The following is a 21,421-nucleotide window of genomic DNA, read 5'->3' on the forward strand; positions in this document are numbered from 1 at the left end:
TATTTCATGATCCCTGATGTAGGCAGACCTACTATGGGTTAATGACATGTGAAATCTACATCCCACATGACATCTAAGGACTACTGACTGTATAAGATGTGATATAAAAAGAATGAACTGTTTAGTTTTTTCCACACCCTTTGTATTTTATTATGATCCACTCACCACCATGCATGGAAGTACAGTAGCCTAGGAGGCTACTAGCCTCAAAAGGAGGGGCGACGCGGACGCGCGCTCAAGGTTCGCATGCTCACGCGCATGGGTAAAACACTTGCAATTCGTATGTCAGCTGTGGCAAGAAACTTCATGAACCCTCGACTATGCCGTGAAAGTACTCGAATTGTTTTCGTTTTTATCTCATGTTTTTAAACAACTGGTGTCATATTTGTATTCTTCTTTCAGTATGGTCTTAAACGCAAAAACATGGAATTTATCTCTGTGTGGAAACTAACGTGGGGTTTATGTCTCACCGCTGTTTTGCTTTCCATCGTTCGGGAGTGCTGCATACAGGATACTGCAGCAAGTCTTTGAAAGGATATTTGCCATTATAAGAGACTTTACCATTGCGTTTCTTTTTCAGTCAGTATTGGAGAACAGAATACACATTTTCACTACAGTTTTGGCAAGATAAACAGTCCATACAGTGCTGAAAATGGAGACTGTCATTGAAAGAGAATGCAGTGCACTCGGAGGACTTTTTCAAACAGTGATAGGCGACATGAAGGTAACACCTTGGGGACTTGTGTATTTTAATTTTTATTTAGACTTCGTATGGTATTGTTTGTCTTTTTTATGTTCTATAGAATAATACGTTTTGTTGATATGGCAGTACGTGCCGTTATGTTGACACCTACTGTAATCGGTGTGACATTGACTGTGATAGATAAATGGCATGCAATCACATTTGATGTTGCAGATAACCATAAAAATTCAAAGAGTGGCAGTCTGGGAAATGATTGTGTACAGCCTAGGCTGCATGCTTTGCTAATTGTACATTTAGGCTAGCTATTAAATTGCGCTCACTGAGGGACTGCATAGAATATAGGTCCGTCCGCATGGTGGGTGTGTTCTGATTCATTGACATTGAGCGGCTGCATATAAAAGGCTAAATGATCCGGGATATGGATTAGAATAGAATGCTCTAATCCACGTCAAGCAAGTAGCAGTAAATGCATGTCCTGAAGGTTTGTTTCCCATTGACTCTTGTTCTGGGGAAAGCAAGAAAATATGTGTCACTGTTGAGATCAGGAACTCATTTAGGCTACGCATCTCTTTTATTTAGCTTCCTCATAAAGTCAACAGTTAGAAATGAAATAAGTAATATTTTTGTCACAATGTCATCTCAGAAGGAAGCATGACACTTTGTATTTTCTATGCTTAGCCTATTAATCAGTGATAAAAAAATAATAGTAAGCAGATTGCCGAGAGTGCCCCCAGTCTGCCCCAAAGTGGCAGAGTGCCTATTCACACCTGTTCCCACCTGTTCCTCAGATAACGGAATGCGGGGAAATGGTGGCAGATGACTTCAAAAAGGTGTGAACTGTGAAGTTTTGCTGAGTGCAACAGAGAGCCACCATTTGGGTTTGTGGTAGATACATGTTTGATGTAGGAGAATAGAGTTTTAGATTGGGATTCCAACCAAATGAAAACCATGATGTCCATGATCTGGTTTGAGAAACTTTTGCAAAGCCATGTAATCAAGTCCATTTAACAAAAAATGACTTCTGAGAAATAAAGGGCAGACCGTTTGAGAAATAGGCTACTTTTGTAGATTTTGATGACAACAAATGCTTTTCAATTGTCTAACATTAGGCAGAAATACAGTGCATTCGGAAAGTATTCAGATCTATTCTAAAATTGATTAGTCATGTTTTTCCTCATCAATCTACACACAATACCCCATAATGACAAAGTAAAAACAGGTTTTTAGAAATGATTTCAAATTTATAATAAAAAAAACAGAAATACCTTATTTACATATGTATTCAGACCCTTTGCTATGAGACTCGTAATTGAGCTCAGGTGCATCCGGTTTCAATTGATCATCCTTGAGATGTTTCTACAACTTGATTGGAGTCCACCTGTTGTAAATGTAATTGATTGGACAGGATTTGTAAAGGCACACACCTGTCTATATAAGGTCCCATAGTTGACAGTGCATGTCAGAGCAAAAACCAAGCCATGACGTCGAAGGAATTGTCAGTAGAGCTTCGAGACAGGATTGTGCCGAGGCACAGATCTGTGGAAGGTTACCAAAAAAATGTCTGCGGCATTGAAGGTCCCCAAGAACACAGTGGCCTCCATTCTTCTTAAATGGAAGAAGTTTGGAACCACCAAGACTCTTCCTAGAGATGGCCGCCCAGCCAAACTGAGCAAAAGGGAGAACCTTCCAGAAGGACAACCATCTCTGCAGCACTCCACCAATCAGGCCTTTATGGTAGAGTGGCCAGACGGAAGCCACAGCTCAGTAAAAGGCACATGACAGCCCACTTGGAGTTTGCCAAAAGGGACCTAAAGGACTCTTAGACAATGAGAAACAAGATTCTCTTGTCTGAATGAATCCCAGATGTAACTCTTTGGCCTGAATGCCAAGTGTCACGTCTGGAGGAAACCTGGCACCATCCCTACGGTGAAGCATGGTGGTGGCAGCATCATGCTGTGGGGATGTTTTTCAGCGGCAGGGACTGGGAGACTAGTCAGGATTGAGGCAAAGATGAACAGAGAAAATTACAGAGAGACCCTTGATGAAAACCTGCTCCAGAGCGCTCAGGACCTCAGACTGGGGTGAGGTTCACCTTCCAACAGGACAACGACCCTAAGCACACAGCTAAGATGATGCAGGATTTGCTTCGTGACAAGTCTCTAAATGTCCATGAGTGCCCCAGCCAGAGCCCGGACTTGAACCCGATCTAACATCTCTGGATAGACCTGAAAATAGCTGTGCAGCGACGCTCCCCATCCAACCTGACAGAGCTTGAGAGGATCTGCAGAGAAGAATGGGAGAAACTCCCCAAATACAGGTGTGCCAAGCTTGTAGCGTCATACCTAAGATGACTCAAGGCTGTAATCACTGCCGAAGGTGCTTTAACAAAGTACAGAGTAAAGAGTCTGAATACTTATGTAAATGTGATATTTACATTTTAAATTTTTTATACATTTGCTAAATTAAATAAACTGTTTTTGCTTTGTCCTTATGGGGTATTGTGTGTAGATTGAAGGGGAATTTTTTTTGGAATCCATTTTAGAATAAGAATATGTAACATAATGTAGAAAAAGTCAAGGTGTCTGAATACTTTCCACTGTATGTTCGTTCATGATAGCCTTCTACAGCCATTTCAGACATGTTTCTCTGGACCTGTGTAATAAACTCTTTTCGTAGGTGGAGGGCTTTTCCAAAGGGCACCGTGAATTACACTCTTGTCTGCTGGCTCATGTTTACATGTGTGGGTGGGGATTGTCTATGTGTGCCTATATTTGCTCGCCAATATTTGTGCTTAAATTGAATCAGCGTGCTGGTTGGTGTGTGTGTGAGTGTTAATACATAATTTAGATACTGTTAACACATCTCTTTTTGTGTTAGCAGACATACTACCATTCATTTGGTAAACTGGAACCAATTTTCCATGCTTTTTCTAAGCTCCAAACGTGTTTTAAATGGAGTATAAAAACTGCAGTATGAATGACAAAAATCATGGAATTCAGTGCTAATTGAATAATGTCAGAATATAAAGGTTCTATAAAGGTTGACATTTAGGTCATCTGAACATAGGGGCTGGTTTCTGGACACAAATTAAGCCTATTCCATGACTAAAATACATAAGCTACTCAATGGAGAGTCTAGGACTATTTTTAGTCTAGGACTAGGTTTAAAACGTGTCTGGGAAACCAGCCCATAATATGATACGATACAATATACTTTATTGTCCATTTACATGGAAATTCATCTTTTGATGTCAGCATGCAAATACACATGCAAATACATACATGCAATACGGAAAACTAGAACGTTAATACACAAGTCACACATGAACATTTCCACATATTCAAAGTCTCTGCAGCATACTGTGCATTGGGTCAACATCTGTCCTATGTCCCACTGTTCAGCAGCCTGATGGAATTAAACTTTCCCTGCTCCTATTCTTACTGAACAGTGGGGACCCTTAATCTCTTTCCGGAGGGCAGCAACTCAAAATGTTTTATTCTCTATTACCCATTCAATGTATACATGTTTGAGCACCATTTCATTATTAATCTGTTGGCTCGAGGTTGAAGGTAATGCTATTGAGAGCACTGGATGAAGGCCTACTTTGGTTTATTAATCAGTATTTGATGGGTCATCATAATCACTCTGGCTAAAATAATCCTCTCACTGGGGGGGGATGAAATTACTAGATGAACTATAGAACTGAAATGGATAGAAGAGACACAAAGCAGAGCTCTAGGGTTTATGACCATAAATTGATTGATCCATGAGAAGTCTTGTTGAATATGGAGCCATGTTCTTTCTACCCATTTCATTTCTGAGATGAGCACCATGCATCAGAAGTGCCTGAATCAAAGCCTGATCTTTTTGTTTGCATGCATTTAAATTCACTGCGTTTATACAGTCATTGCATTGAATCTGAAATGCCATTTGCGACGCTAAAATGATGATCTCTCAGTAGGAAATCAACACATACTGTAGAAGCCATATTAAGTGGATGGCATGGCGAATTCATGCAGTGCATATTTCATGGTATTCCTCGCCCAGTGATGTAAATGATGTCGGCGGGTGCCAGGGAGATTGAAGTGCAGCGTCATTGCCTCAGTCCTGTTGTCACGGTAACCACAGTGGAGGGCTAGTGCTGTGGAGGAACAAAAGGGGCCTGAGTGGGGCGCTGAGAGACGGCAGACGTCACACGTATTACTCCTCTCCGGGGGGTTGGGCTAGGGCACTATCAATCACTCAAGAAATATCACCTTGACAACGACAAGTCTGACGGTGTTCTATCTGGTTAACCCCACTGCCCCGTAATCTGATTGTCCGGCCCCATTATCAACTCATGGTTGCTATCCTGTCCGATCACAGTAAAAAGGCCTATAGTAAGCATTACCTGGTGTGTTTTCTATGTTTAAAACAGTAGGGTTGGGGGCAGTTATTTGAATAATTCAGAAAATGAATTGAAATGCTGATCTTGAATCTAAAATTCGCCATGTTCATGTATTACTCAAAGAGTGGAGGAAATTGAGCTGGAATTGAATTAACCCACCTAAGTGGTTTAACCCCTGTCGTCCTGTGCAGATCTCTTCATCAGTCATGGATACACATACGTGCGTTCGCACACACATACACACACCTAAGAAGACACGTGTGTTTGCCCACTCAGCGAGCATGTCACCCCAGATAGAGGTCGTTCGTTACCTGTTGACCTCCACAGCCTTCCAGCTGTAATGAGGCCTTGTTAGCTTGACCCAGACTGCCCTGGTGAGATGTTTTCTACATGCCCCCCCAGACCATAGCTGGCTAGCTACCGCTCTGGCCTTTCACCACCACAGCCCTGCATTTAGATGTTAGAGGCCTGGGAAGAGAAGACTATGCGCTTCAACTGGAGGCCAACAGGTCTTTAAACAGGCAGGCTAACCTACTGTCAACCTCTGCGATGATGAAAAACTAAGAGAAGCGTCTTGAAGGCTTCTTATGATGTTTGAAGTCTATTCCACTTTTTAGAACTCTTCGGTTTACTGTAGTTCAACTTCGCTCATGGTAGCCTACATTCTCAACAGAGATACCGCAATGCAGTACTGGGACTTTGAATTGAACCCAATTTGATTCTTACTGTATCATATGCCTGCGGGCTATTGTTTACGTACAGTGAGAGTGGGGTCTACAATCTCAGTATGGGTCTATGGATTCACTTTATTGATCTCTCCCATTGTTGCTCTTTTATCAGAGATTTGCTCTGATATGCGCTTGCGGACATGTTGCATTTAAGTGTGTTTGTGTGTGTACGCTTCATCCTCACACTTTCTCCTTTTATCTCCTCAGAGCAGTTACCCAGTGTGGGATGACTTCATCAGCAAGGCCGGGAAGCTACAATCACAGCTCAGGTAAACAAACAAACAAACACATACTGTGTGTCTCTATTTTTCCAAATACACACACGCATGCACACACACACTCCATTTACCCAACCTCCTCATAAGAAAACCAATCCCTCTTCAAATGTTCTTCGTTATCTGTTTAGAAGATTGTCACACACACCCCAGCCTGGTCTTGTCAGTGTGTTTCTGGATCATTGGGCTTGGCACCGGCTTACAGTTGTGCACAGTCACAGCTGAAGGTCATGCGAGTGAAAAAATAAATTAACCTTTCATCAACTTAGATTAATGATCAAATCATAAAGTCATTATCTCAGCACGCTAGATCAGCGCAGCGCTCCAGAAGCTTTTATTATAACCCAGGGTTACACTGGGTTAACCCGAGGAAAAACGTCTCTACTTCGTCGTCCCGCTGAGGTGTTGTGGGAAAAAAGTGTTCCTGAGAAATCCTACCATTTACTCTCCACAGGTAGAGAAAAATATTACAAACAGTACATGCATTTTTCTAGTTTTCTAGTTGCATATTCTTAAGCTCTTTCTCACCACATGGTACATTTTTTATTAGTTATTTTTTTATTTAACCTTTATTTAACTAGGCAAGGCAATTAAGAACAAATTCTTATTTACAATGACGGCCTACCCTGGCCAAACCCGGACGACGCTGGGCCAACTGTGCGCCGCCCTATGGGACTCCCGATCACAGCCAGATGTGATACAGCCTGGATTCAAACCAGGGACATAGGTGACGCCTCTTGCGCTGAGATGCAGTGCCTTAGACCGCTGCGCCACTCGGGAGCCCAAAAATGGTGTGTCTACAATATCTTGTGTGTGAAGCCATTTTTTTGCATCTGTGTACTGCACCATGCATGTACGTGCTTACGTGACAAACACCTCTGCAATCTAAAACAGTAGCAGTGCACCAACTACATGTGAAAGGAAGTCAGTTCCGGTGTGCCAAAGGGCAGATGTCCAAACACTCTGCAGTTCCAATTGTGTGCGATCTAGTCTGGATGTTTTCCTAACATTGCTTTAAAGGAGAATTTTGATTTTTTAAATGGCATCTAATAGAAGGGTCCAGACCCTTTTTTGGCGATTCACTTCCTCATCCTCGTTGTGCAGTACGGGGGTTCTGAAAAAAACATGAATAAATGCTCCAAAAACACCCACATATGTCCTTTTTAGTTTCTCAAAAACAAGTGTCTGGACCCTTCTACAACTTGCCATTTACATCAACAATTTTAATTGGGTGTAAATAAAACCTAAATTATTTTTTAAATACCTCATCTGAATGTAGAGTATACAAGCCTACTCTTTAGGTTACCGTGCTCTGCTTTAAATAACTAAGAATGCATGCCTCCACTTAGCCTTGTGTTTTTCTGAGCTCAAGTTAGTCATTACTTCATTAAGAATGAGAGAAAAGCAACCTTTCGATTGCACATTCTACAAAAGAGTACCATCATGCAACATGTGGCTTAGTTGCATTTCCTGAAATGATTTATGACATCAAATTGGATGATGATACCTTGCCTACCTACTGAATTCAATTTCAGCTTAGTTTCTTGTCAACAAAGGTCAGTCTCTACTTGATACAATTTCAAGGAGGTCTGGAACAGACAATTTACTAATGGATTTGTTTCTCTGGCTGCATGATAAACTCAAAATGCAGAAATGCAAGGGCATAGAGGTAAAAATGCCTCAACAATAATCTAGGTTAAATCTACCGTGACCCCTTTATCCACACTTTTGTACCCCCATGCAGTGTGGTTGCTTTTGGTTACCACCTAAGGGGGTTTGAAATCGTGTAAATATGGGGATGGTTGAAGGTTAACATTTTCATATTGTTGGATGGTGAATACAAAAAGGGGGAATCCAGTTGGATTCAACAGAACTAGATGGAGGGACCCACCCCACCTATACAATTGTAGGGGAAACACTGACCCAACCATGACCAGACTACTAACCCTTTCCCTGAGCATATTGGGCAACTAGTGAAGTGATTCAAACCGTGGTAAATATGAGTGTTGTATGGTTGTTGGCCTATATTGTACATATGGTATGTTCTGCTGTCAATAACAATCAGAATGGTGACCAGCTGTGTCTGTCATCTTCCAGGACAACAGTTGTCGCGGTAGCCGCCTTCCTGGACGCCTTTCAGAAAGTGGCTGATCTGGCAACCGGCAGCAGAGGTAAGCAGATGTGCCTCATAGCCGGGGGGCTATGAAGTGTGTGTGGTTTGGAGGGCGAATGGCAGTGGGGTATTTGTGGGGGCTGGTTGTGATGCTACGGACACATATTGCCAGAGGAAATCATGTTTTCTCCATGTTGCTGTTGTAGTCTTTCATGTTCTATACATGTATAAGAGTCTGGTTGTCTTGATCATTTAGAATGATTTCCAAAGATCCACATCACAGTAATGTATATGTCCCTCTTTAGCCAGCTCTCTGCTTAGCCTTTCATTTGGATTTCAAATAGCCACTAATAGTCATGCTCACTCACCCTCCTGTTAACCTTTTAACCTCTAACCTGACATGCTGGCACACACTTGAACCCTGAGCTGGCCACATCATTGATGGATGCATGTACAGTATATCCATGTCTTGGAAACTGAAGTGTACATACCCAGTATCCTAATACACTATGGAAGCGTCTTCGTCAACAAACAGCTAAATGTCAACATAACTGGAGCTGCCTTATCATTTCTGAAGGCATGATACTACCTAGCTGACGATGTGAGGAATATTTTGGCCATACACACTTTTATGTGGAAATAGTTAGCGTATTGCATTTATGACAGCCTTACGAATGCTATATGAATGTCTTCTTAAGGAGTAGACTGGCTCACCTTCAACAATCTGAACTGTCAAGCTTCCATCAGCAGGAATTGGGGTTATAATGTGGTTGACAGAGTGATTGTAACATGCAGGAAGGGGTGGTTTGTGGTTAGGTCAGGGTTGGTCTGTCTGCCCACTACAGAGCCCTGTCATGATCACTGACTGTCACAGTGACAAAGTGAGCCACAATCAGGCAGTCACTCATCACTTAGCTAATTTAAGGGCTAGTAGGTCAGTGGAGCGTTGTCATGTAATGTGAAGGGTGTCACATCTTAAATTGGTTCCTAGAACTGTCATGTTCCCTCAAACGCTTGAAGTTTTTCCAGTGTAAACACGAGAAGATGGTTCAAAAACACGACCGCACCTTCCTGGGCGGTTGAACCGCGAACTGTGGTTGTCGTCGCTTCTGTGACGGTGCAGGTTTGTTTTTGAGACCACTTTTATGTGTTGAGACTGAGCACCCCAAGAGAGGGTTTACAGTTGAAGTCGACAGAGAGTGCATGTCCTGAATAGAATGGACTTCCTTTGGAGACTTTTGTCACTTTAAGTGGTATGGTGGGATATACGACAATGGACAGAGTGAAGTGTGAATGGTGACCTCCTTTTCCACTCCTCTCCTTTTTCTCCCTCCTTTCTCTGTCAGAGTCAAGGCTGTTTCAATAACATGTAGACTCATACCCACAGCGATTACCAAGAGTTTAGGCCATAACAAAGGAAATGCATTGGCCTATATTATCAATATGTAAAATAAATAATTTCATTATTAAAACCCCTCTGATTCTTCAGTAATATGATCTCATCCCTTCCAATCCAAATACATGCTTTTCAATACCTCACTCACTTTATTCAGTCCTATAATGTTTATTGGTTCTGGCTGCCATAGATTTAGTTTAATCCTACATAAGCTACATAACCCTATTTATACATGTCCACGTATTTCTATCCTCTGCTGTATATTATCACAGCTAGTCAGTCAGACGCTCACAAGTCAAAGGCCACAGTTGGAGGCCTTTCAACACAAAGGATGAAAGGTCAACATCTGACGATACCTTTCAACTGTGTAGGTGTATGGGAATATCAACCCAGCGCAGGGAGGAGTCACAGTGGAAATAGCCACCAGTAATAAATAAAAGCATTTTCTTATACTGAGCAACTCAATCCAGTTTGTCTATGTGATTTCTTTCAAAAACAGTTTTATAATAGGCTATTGTAAATCTATTATATAGTTTTGCCTAGGAGACAGATTCTGAACTGGTGGTTCAAGAAAAGGTTTTGAATGTGTCACGGTTTTCTGAGTAAAAATGACAAACTAGGTAGGAAGTGTGTAGAAATTGAATTTACATTTTTTTATAATTTAATCTCTGAACAATTTCTCTTCAATCACAGTATTTTCAAAATAGAGCTATTGTATTTGCAGCACTGTTTTGGTTGATTTTGTGGTCTTTGGTTTATTAACATTCTTCGTCAAGAATATGGGCAAAATTGTATTATTGACAATGAAAGAGGTGGGAATGTTGTTCCCTTGTCATATAATATCAATATAGCATAAAGAATTGTTTTCCAGATTGCATTTAGGACATTTCTTTTTTGCGATGTGAATTTTGGGTCGCGACTGAGACAACCTGGTTCAATTTGGGTCCCGAGGCAAAACCTGTTGAGAACCACTGGCCTAGGAGAGTAGGTTGAAGAATGAGATTGTCTGCCACAGCGTAGTCCGAATGTGTAATCAGCATGTGTATGTTTACAGATGTCTTTGTTGTACGATAGGTCCGTCTTTGCTCCATGTCAACAGGCATTGTCATATAGACATGAAAATGTCATTATGGCAGGTTCCATAGATGCGTCACACTGCACCGTGATTAGCCATTGGCTGTCTTTGTGTGCGAGTCCCTAGACAGGGGAGATAGACTGTGTAGGGAGGGCCATTTTTCAATCTAAAGTGGAGTACACCTAAAATAGCAGAGCTTTGCCCTCCTTTTTCATTACTCGGTCTGACTGCCTGGGTGTGGTGTGAGACAGGCCGTATTATGACCACGTACGGTCAGGGTGGTGACCACGGTCAGGGCCCAACACAACGTCCAGTCACGGCTTTGTTTATGGGACACACAGGGCCACTAATGTTTGTCTTCTTTGTGCCCTTTTATTTGTGCCTTATGCGTCTTACAGGGTAATTTGTTCCAATGCGTGTTACCTATTATCCACTTACGCAGTCACACAGCCTTTGAGTAACTATAAGGTTCCTAAAGGATAGGCCTACAATTGTCAGTGCCCAGCCCAGATTGTCTAAACTACCAGTTTAAACAGTCACACTACTCAAGTCCACACCTCTATCCTTTATCCTTAATCCAGGATGAACACTCCTTTAGTAAACTACGCTATGCCCCCACCTCATTTTCATATTTATCTGCGTCTCAAAGAGGCCGTCACGAGCGGGTGGCCGTATCTGCTTGGCTCCTGTCCTGTCCATCCACACAGCAGCTAGTCACAGCCAGACCGGTGCTCATGGCAACAAGTATGGAAATCGGGAGGGCTGGTCCCACCTCTGGAGCCATGCTGCAGGAGTACTTAGCAGCTCAGCAGTGGGATGCAGCATAAGCAATAGAAGTAGACCATTATGAAGTGCAGTGTATGACATAAGTGTGTTATGACACCTGACATAGGACTTTGTTTATGTTGATGAGCCCTTGTTCAGTGTGATGGAAATGTGATTTCAATTTCCAATGGATCTGAACACCGAGGTTTGTGAAGGTGATGATTGCTTGCACCAGATCATGTGATAAGCCCTTTGTGTTATTTAATGGACATTTGGCACTCAAATCGAATGCTAAGTGCACCATAGAACTAGAAGTTACAGAACAGTCATCACTTCCAAAAGCACGTATTAAACACATGTTTGCTACTCTAGCACACTCACATTTGAAATGTCAGTTTGTATGCAACAAGCATTCAACAGCTAAATCTGTCCTACTTCCTCTGACGCAGCACTGCTAATGTCTTTATATGAAAATCTGGAGACACAGTCATTCTGCCTGCTCTATTTCTATATCCACCTATTTGCTATGTACTGTGTGGGTGTGGTTGCCATGGCGCCCCACTGCCAGGAAGGATTCCTTTCTTGAATGGCTCGGGGTGTTGTGGCAGCAGCCGCGCCAGATGTCAGCAACCATTCTGTGTTGCCTTTTGAGAGGTTTAGATCATGTAGGTAAAAAAGGCTAGCCTGGTCCCAGATCTGTTTGTGCTGCCTTGCCAGCTCATACATGTGAAAAAGACTATAGGAGTGGCCAAGACAGCACAAAGACAGTGGCGTAGCGAAGTTTTGTAGGACTCCCTGCAAGGTCCGAGCAAAGCCCCCCATGGGGCAGAGGGAAAACTGTGAAGTATTATAGCTTATTTCATGCTATTTTAAACATTTTGCCTGGCTGAGAGAAAATGTTGCTGTTTTAGAGCTTAGAGATTCTTGAAAGATGGAACAATCTCAACTTTTTCCCCACAAATATTATTCTTAATATTATCAAAATGTTAGCTTATACTTTGGTATATCAAAATATATAATTTATCACACCATGTAAAGGAACAACTTCCTAATAATAATAATAATAATTATTATTAATATTTGAACACTCTTAAATGCTCCAGGGTTACAATATTTTGAGTCCATCAGAGTTGACAACAGATACGGAAAACAGACATTTTTTACTCCAAAAATCAAAGTTCAATACAAACATTTGTAAAATATGGGAAATTATTCACCAATTATTCATTTGAAAATCCCCAATAAAAATACAACCATTTTATCAAATCTTTTAGCACTCTGACGGAGTTGACGTTAGACAAAAATCTGACAGAGTTTATGTTTTACGGAGACAAAAATGTCTGTTTTCTTCTTCATTCAAGTGGTATACACAGTAGCAATTGAATTGCTTTGTGGCTCTAAAGCGTAATTAAAAGTAACATATTTTAACCAAAATGAATATTCTGTCAGGCAGACAGATTAGGATTGTGACCATGGTGATTTCAATATTGTTTGTTTAAATCTATCAAAGCTAGAGAACTTTACAGACCATGAGTGGTCTTGTTGCACTACATGTAATGAGGACATGAATAAGGGGTCCTTATGGTATAGCTGACCCTGCTCATTCCTGATTCATTTAGGATTTTAGACAAATCTGACAGAGTTGACCAAATCTCGGGACACATCTTTTAGGAATCACAGTTTTGAGAAATATTCTTTCAAGTCACAGAGGGCTATTGCAAGAAACTAGATAAGATCATTTTCAGTTAATATCCATTATTGCCACTTTTTAGAATTTTAGTAACAGAGGTGAAAGGGTTTGATGATTCACTAAGATATGTACTATAAGATCAGGGGGTGTGGAGAAATTACTGTTGCAGCAGGACTTGCATTAACGTCACATGCAGTGGTTCAGTTTGAAGGGAATGGAGTTCCACCTCCTTAGGTTTAGAGACAACCGTTAAAAATGGTAATTGGAAAAACAAGGCCTACTGAGAATATGAAAATGTGAATATCCACATCAAACCATATGCTATGCCCTAACTGATGATTGTAAAATGTACTACAACATACATAAAACCTTCAGACAGATTATATGTAGTTATTATTTAGATCAATTGGTGGCCCACAGTTTCAACACCGGCCCATAAGCTGATTTGATGTGGCCGGCCAAGGCCTTTTTGTTTATGTCCCCTGGAGGACATGCAAGTGGGCAGATCACCGGAGGATGCACAGTGAGTGGTCCCCACACAGACAGAAGGACAGGCGTGCCAGTCAGTGGGAAAGGCCTCGGTGCCGTCAACTGTACAGATGGACTCCTTTGGCAGCTTCTGCTTTTATGATCTCATCTCTGCAAAAAAGAGAGATCAAATTTACTGCATCGCGCAAGACAAAGCGTTGTTATAATCTCAAGAGATTTCCAGTGCAAATTTTCACTGTAAAGGGGTAGATTTGTTGAATTGTTTGTGCTAGTGCAAAGGTAGAACCAATTATTGTCCAAAGGGTTAATCAAAGGGTTTACTATAATATCAAAGGCTTACTAAGGGAATGCCGGAGACCTAAAGGTAAAATGTAAGTAGAGGCAACTTGATGTTTTAGCTTTGTGCTTTGTTTTTGTTCATTTTTTTTAGGCCCTTTTGAAAATATCTGTGCAAATTTTGACCAGGTAAATCACATACTGAACTCAGCAAAAAAAGAAACGCCCTCTCACTGTCAACTGCGTTTATTTTCAGCAAACTTAACATGTAAATATTTGAATGAACATAACAAGATTCAACAACTGAGACATAAACTGAACAAGTTCCACAGACATGTGACTAACAGAAATGGAATAATGTGTCCCTGAACAAAGGGGGGGGTCAAAATCAAAAGTAACAGTCAGTATCTGGTCTGAACACCAGCTGCATTAAGTACTGCAGTGCATCTCCTCCTCATGGACTGCACCAGATTTGCCAGTTCTTGCTGTGTGATGTTACCCCACTCTTCCACAAAGGCACCTGCAAGTTCCCGGACATTTCTAGGGGGAATGGCCCTAGCCCTCACCCCACGATCCAACAGGTCCCAGATGTGCTCAATGGGATTGAGATCCGGGCTCTTCGCTGGCCATGGTAGAACACTGATATTCCTGTCTTGCAGGAAATCACGCACAGAACGAGCAGTATGGCTGATGGCATTGTCATGCTGGAGGGTCATGTCAGGATGAGCCTGCAGGAAGGGTACCACATGAGGGAGGAGGATGTCTTCCCTGTAACGCATAGCGTTGAGATTGCCTGCAATGACAACAAGCTCAGTCCGATGATGCTGTGACACACCGCCCCAGACCATGACAGACCCTCCACCTCCAAATCGATTCCGCTCCAGAGTACAGGCCTTGGTGTAATGCTCATTTCTTCGACGATAAACGTGAATCCGACCATCATCCCTGGTGAGACAAAACCGCGACTCATCAGTGAAGAGCACTTTTTGCCATTCCTGTCTGGTCCATCGACAGAGGGTTTGTGCCCATAGGCGACGTTGTTGCCGGTGATGTCTGGTGAGGACCTGCCTTACAACAGGCCTACAAGCCCTCAGTCCAGCCTCTCTCAGCCTATTGTGGACAGTCTGAGCACTGATGGAGGGATTGTGCATTCCTGGTGTAACTCGGGCAGTTATTGTTGCCATCCTGTACCTGTCCCGCAGGTGTGATGTTCAGATGTACCAATCCTGTGCAGGTGTTGTTACACGTGGTCTGCCACTGTGAGGACGATCAGCTGTCCCTCCTGTCTCCCTGTAGCACTGTCTTAGGCGTCTCACAGTACGGACATTGCAATTTATTGCCCTGGCCACATCTGCCGTCCTCATGCCTACTTGCAGCATGCCTAAGGCACGTTCACGCAGATGAGCAGGGACCCTGGGCATCTTTCTTTTGGTGTTTTTCAGAGTCAGTAGAAAGGCCTCTTTAGTGTCCTAAGTTTTCATAACTGTGACCTTAATTGCCTACCGTCTGAAAGCTGTTAGTGTCTTAACGACCGTTCCACAGGTGCATGTTCATTCATTGTTTGGTTCATTGAACAAGCATGGGAAACAGTGTTTAAACCCTTTACAATGAAGATCTGTGCAGTTATTTGGATTTTTATGAATTATCTTTGAAAGACAGGGTCCTGAAAAAGGGACATTTCTTTTTTTGCTGAGTTTAGTAAATCACATTTTGTTAATGAATTCAATTTTTGGGTTGCTTTTGCTGAAATTACTTTCCTTAGTAGCTAAGCCTGTTAGACAGAGACTTACCTGGCAGTTTTGGCCACTGTCCAATTTTAACAACATTCAACCTAGCAGCTCACCCTCAAAGTAAACCTCCCTATAGTCCCTGCAGTCCCTCTTTCTAAGCCCACAGCTTCACCTCAAACCTTTGCAGCTCTATGAAGCTCTACTCCCGACCCACCCACCGCTACACCGTACATCTACAGCAAAGGGTATGTTTCTTCCGAATAATTTTACATGAGTTGTTTGCCACAAGACCATAAATTATTCAATTAGAGAAACCTCAGTAGATTCCATTAGATAATGAAGTAATTGTTGAGGGATAAATCCTAGGCGTTGCACACGACCTAAAAGTGTATTCTCCCTGCAGTTCACTGAAAAGTCGGTTTGTGGCAATGGTGTGGCCAGGTCTCTTCCTGTTGCATGCCTAAACTGCCCTATAGTGTCATGGCTGGCTCGTTCCCCCCTGAACCCATGTCCCATAAGGTACTCTGGGAAACACGAGGCTGCTATGTATCTACTCTACTCTCAACTCAGTGGCCACGTTCCAACAATCTCATATCCTCCTAACCTCATCTCTTCTCCTTCAGTGCCACTGATCTGAAAGGACTTGTTCCCGAACGGTCTCAAATGTCCTCCTACCCTTGTCTCCTTTCCTCTACTGCCACTGATCTGAAAGGACTTGTTCCAACCAGTCTCAAATATCATCCTTATGTCATCTCCCATCCTTCACACCTACTGGTCTGAAAGGACTTCATAGGTGATTGTATCAAGGCAAAATCATATTCCATGCATTCACATGTCGGAAGCCACAAAGGAAAGGACATGCAGAAAGGAAAGTCGAATGTGTTCCAATGTGTGTGGTCTGGCAGAGTTGATAGGGCAACAAGCCCCACCTGTCCCCCTCCATATAGATTATACTGGCATTAATTGAGTGTGTAATAATATAATTACAAGCAGGCTGATGTGGTCTGTAGCATAGCAACAGCTGGCGGAGTTCCTGACATCACTGTGCACTTAATCAACTGTCAGTATGTTTGGAGGGGAGGGAATGTGCTCTGCTTCTCTAGATGCATACATGAAATGCCTCCCGCAGATTCAGTGCTATGTGTATGATGCAATTTACATGGTTGGCTAGGCTAGTAGAAGGATCTGAGGCATAAATGGCAAGTATTCTCAGACTGCCTGTGATGTGTGAAGTGGTCAGTGGTAGCCTGTATGAAAGATAGAAGTGTTGACATAAACCCATAGCTTATGGCACCATATGATATACTGTAAGAAGGTGGTATAACGACTCCTTTCGCACACTATCTACTGTTTATGAAAGTGTTATAGAGCATGGCCTCAACAGGCTTCAACCATGCAGACCACGCATACTTTGGCTGTGGCCCAATTCTCTTAATAGACATAAAATAACTTGAATACAAACACCCCTCTCTCTCTCTGTCTCTCTGCTCTCTCTCTCTCTCTCTCTCTCTCTCTCTCTCTCTCTCTCTCTCTCTCTCTCTCTCTCTCTCTCACACACACTTTCTCTCTCTCTCATCCATGCATGGTTTTAGTCCAATCCAGTTGTTATCATTCAACACCCTCAATTGTGGCATCCTCAAACATTTTGCTATCTAATTCCCATGCAAGCAGTGTGTCATTTGGGTAGCTGGCGAAGCACGCTCAATCTATGTAATAAAACGGCGACTGTAATTTTTTGTTACCAAGCCGATAGTGAAAATAGCTGAACGCCTGCATCCAACTATCCACGTTGCCCTTTCTCCTGTAGCGTGTTTGGCTATGTTCTCCCCCAGCTGACCGTACAGCCAGAGTACATGTTTGAATTATTAACTAGGATCACCCAGCAGGTGAGTCTCTGTGTTCTTTCATGTACTTCACATCACCCCCCCACCCCGTTTAATTAGTTATGAAGACCTGCTTGCCTCTGCTCGTTAGTGTGAATCAAACAGCATAATTTACCGACCTTGCGTCTCTTGATATCTACTATAAAAATGTAGTTACTATGAATGTGATGTGGTTGTCTCACTTAGCTATCTTAAGATAGAATAAGAGCATCTGCTAAATGACTAAAATGTAATTGTAAAAATGTTGGTCTGTTACCAAGGCCCAGTATAGCCCGGTAGTTGTAGCCACAATGGAGTAGATGGTAGAAGTTGGTTATAGAACTGGTCCAGGGTCAGATATTGTATTTTGGTTCCTAATGGGTAAGGTTGGTGTAGGGGAATCTGATCCTTGATCTGTGGTTAGAGGTATAGATGTATGAGGAGCTCCATGGTAACAACCTCCTAAAAATCTAATAAAAACTCTAATTTTATTTGTCACATACACATGGTTAGCAGATGTTATTGCGAGTGTAGCGAAATGCTTGTGCTTCTAGTTCCAACAGTGCAGTAATATGTAACAGTAATCTAACAATTCCATAACAACTACCTAATACACACAAATCTAAGTAAGGGGATGGAATAAGAATATATACATATAAAGATATGGATGAGAGATGACTGGGCGGCATAGGCAAGATGCAATAGATCGTATAAAATACAGTATATACATATGAGACGAGTAATGCAAGATATGTAAACATTATTAAAGTAGCATTATTAAAGTGACTAGTGATCAATTTATTAAAGTGGCAAATGATTTCAAGTCTGTATGTAGGCAGACTTGTTTCACAGTCTGATGGCCTTGAGATAGAAGCTGTTTTTCAGACTCTCGGTCCCAGCTTTGATGCACCTGTACTGACCTCGCCTTCTGGATGGTAGCGGGGTGAACAGGCAGTGGCTCGGGTGCAGTTGCCGTACCAGGCGGTGATACAGCCCGACAGGATGCTCTCAACTCTCTACAAGATCTTACAATCGCCAAGGGCACTTGTCATTGTCATGAAATGTGAAGCTCACGTTATGAGATACTACTCTACTTGTTTATACAATATTGTTCATTGTCTGAAGCATGTCGTCACACAAATCAGCAGTCGACTGGTGGAGTCCAACTGTGAGAGCCCACAGGGAGAAGAGATGCCAGGGACAGTTTAGTGGTCACCAGGGGAGCAGAGCATCTAGTAAAGGTTGAACAGCTCTTCAATAATTCACACTCATATCACGACTGACTCACAAAGACTCACAAAGCACAAGTGGACTTGTTGGCCTTCTCGTTTCGTTGGTTGTGACTTTTGAGTTGCGGGATTAAAAATAAAAAATAATGTTGAATTTAGGTCAAAACAAAGTTGATAGGTCACTGATCTCTTGATCGACTCCCAGTTTCACCTATCTTTTTGCCAAAACATGTTGTCATTGAACATGAACCGGATGCCCGGTTATCCAATGCCGGTAGCAACAGAACATAGTGCTTGGGTGGAGTGTAAAAGAAAACGGCTACCCTCTTCTACCTCAGAAACACTATGTTCCATTTAGAAGATGTGGGATTCGAATCCCGCATTGGGACAGTTTACAGTAAACTCAGTAGTGTTTGTGTTAACTCTCACGGTGTACCTTTTCCATAAATGCACTGTTGTTGTCTCACATTAGCCAAAATATACAATGTTCCTAGAAGACTGCAGCATATCATTTTAAAATGAGAGTACCTCAGGGAGAGACACAGTTACTGTATGGAAAGGGGGTAGGGTTGTCTGACAACCTTTTCTCAGTGCTTTGTTGCACACCACAGTACATCATAATGCATCCATTACTGCTTTTGTGGTACTTGGTGCACAAACAACACACACCTCGTCCGACACAAGTTCCACAAACCGCGCCACTCACGTTTGCAAGCCTTCAGGCAGCTAGCTAGAGAGCTTGATTCTATAGATACTGCAGATTGCCCTAGATCCAATATATACTAGATAGATAGATTAGCTATACTAGATGCTATCGTCAGATCAAAGCCATAGGTTAGGCAGCGGAGGCCCAAACAGAGAGTGGTGCTGTGCCTGAAGCAGGCTCTGTGTGGTCAACATGATGGAATGGTAATATGACTCACAATGTGCACATTCTGGGACAGTCAATGAAGACGTGTGCGTTAGTATTATATTAAGTGCTTTCTCTGGTTGCTGGGAATTCAGAAATCAGTTGAGTTACTTTGTACGCATTTAGTTTTCTTATTTGATGGGACTACATATAGTGAAACATTTTCTATTGCTTCAGAAACACTGTAGTAGGATGAATTGGGTACTTCTAAAGAGGAGTAACTGAGTTCATTTGATCCTGGGAGTAGCCGTGCCTATCAGGGCGTAGATGTTTCACTTTCATACTCCCAATGTTCTTCATTTCCAAATTGTATCTACTGTTTATGAAAGTGTTATAGAGCATGGCCTCAACAGGCTTCAACCATGCAGACCACGCACACTTTGGCTGTGGCCCAATTCTCTTAATAGACATAAAATAACTTGAATACAAACACCCCTCTCTCTCTCTGTCTCTCTGTCTCTCTGTCTCTCTGTCTCTCTCTGTCTCTCTGTCTCTCTGTCTCTCTGTCTCTCTCTGTCTCTCTGTCTCTCTGTCTCTCTGTCTCACTGTCTCTCTGTCTCTCTGTCTCTCTGTCTCTCTCTGTCTCTCTCTGTCTCTCTGTCTCTCTGTCTCTCTCTCTCTGTCTCTCTGTCTCTCTCTCTGTCTCTCTGTCTCTCTGTCTCTCTGTCTCTCTCTCTGTCTCTCTGTCTCTCTGTCTCTCTGTCTCTCTGTCTCTCTCTGTCTCTCTCTGTCTCTCTGTCTCACTGTCTCTCTGTCTCTCTGTCTCTCTGTCTCTCTGTCTCTCTGTCTCTCTCTGTCTCTCTGTCTCTCTGTCTCTCTCTCTCTGTCTCTCTGTCCTCTCTCTCTCTCTCTCTCTCTCTCTCTCTGTCTCTCTGTCTCTCTGTCTCTCTCTCTGTCTCTCTGTCTCTCTGTCTCTCTGTGTCTCTCTGTCTCTCTGTCTCTCTCTCTGTCTCTCTGTCTCTCTCTCTCTGTCTCTCTGTCTCTCTCTGGTCTGATATGATGAATTCATGGCTGGTTTGTTTAGTAGGCGTTTTGCTTTCGAGGCTAGCCAGGGATCCAGAAGCCAGCCGGCCAGAAGAGTTCAGTCCCGCTCCGGAAATTGGGCCTCGTTAAATCCATGCTACCCCGAGGGCACGATCACGATGCACGATCAACCCCGATGCGCCAGCCTGATATTTCCATATCAGAAACACATGTGTACATGCATGTGTATGGGCAAAGACATGACGACAGCGCAGGAACTGATTAGGAATCTATCAGTGCTGATTGGTTGGGAGAGAGAGAGAGAGAGAGAGAGAGAGAGAGAGCACTGGATAGCAGGATGTGACCTACATCCTCCTTCATCCTGCTTCTCTGTCTAATTTCAAAGCCCCAACAGAATTAATGAAACAGACAGGATGATATCTTTCTGCACTAGAGGATGAAGGAGGGAAGTAGGAGGACGAGGACAGTGACACATTCAAAGGATCCTCTAATAGAACTGTTTCCATTGGGATACTTTTTGGCGTGAAACGAGTTGGCTTGTTGGCTTCATTGTGTCGGAGGGCCTTTTAATTTCTACCTCTCTAAGAATTACCTCAAGGTTTTTTCAATAAATGAAAGCTAATTAAAGGCGAGTGGGGTACGGGAAGCGGTCCCGTCGGTACCCTCGCCGCCTCACTCGCGTTTCAAAGTGAATAAACACACCAATTAACCGCCTACCCAAAATGAGCACGCCACGCACCAGCCCCTCGTATGGGGAGATAAGGTGGGTAACAAAGGCAGCGGCGCCTCACCAAATAACTATGCTAATC

At 42.6% G+C, this 21,421-nt stretch overlaps 1 protein-coding gene across 7 annotated transcripts in view; it reads left to right on the top strand.

The window, feature by feature from the left end:
* The first annotated feature begins 231 nt into the window (after positions 1-231).
* The window catches only part of LOC106569924 (protein MTSS 1), a 56,097-nt gene continuing 34,907 nt past the window's right edge, over positions 232-21,421 (top strand). For 4 of the 7 annotated variants that reach the window (XM_014141666.3, XM_014141667.3, XM_014141668.3 and 1 more), the window contains exons 1-3: positions 233-724; positions 6,026-6,087; positions 8,191-8,264. In XM_014141666.3, coding sequence (XP_013997141.1) covers positions 653-724; positions 6,026-6,087; positions 8,191-8,264 — 208 coding nt within the window. In that variant the 5' untranslated portion in view covers positions 233-652. Of the gene's footprint in view, positions 725-6,025; positions 6,088-8,190; positions 8,265-21,421 lie in introns of all 7 variants that reach the window. The other 3 variants (XM_014141663.3, XM_014141664.3, XM_014141665.3) reach the window with 1 other exon arrangement.

The sequence above is a fragment of the Salmo salar genome, chromosome 14 (assembly GCF_965601325.2).
Source record: "Salmo salar chromosome 14, fSalSal1, whole genome shotgun sequence".
Lineage (NCBI taxonomy): Eukaryota > Metazoa > Chordata > Actinopteri > Salmoniformes > Salmonidae > Salmo > Salmo salar.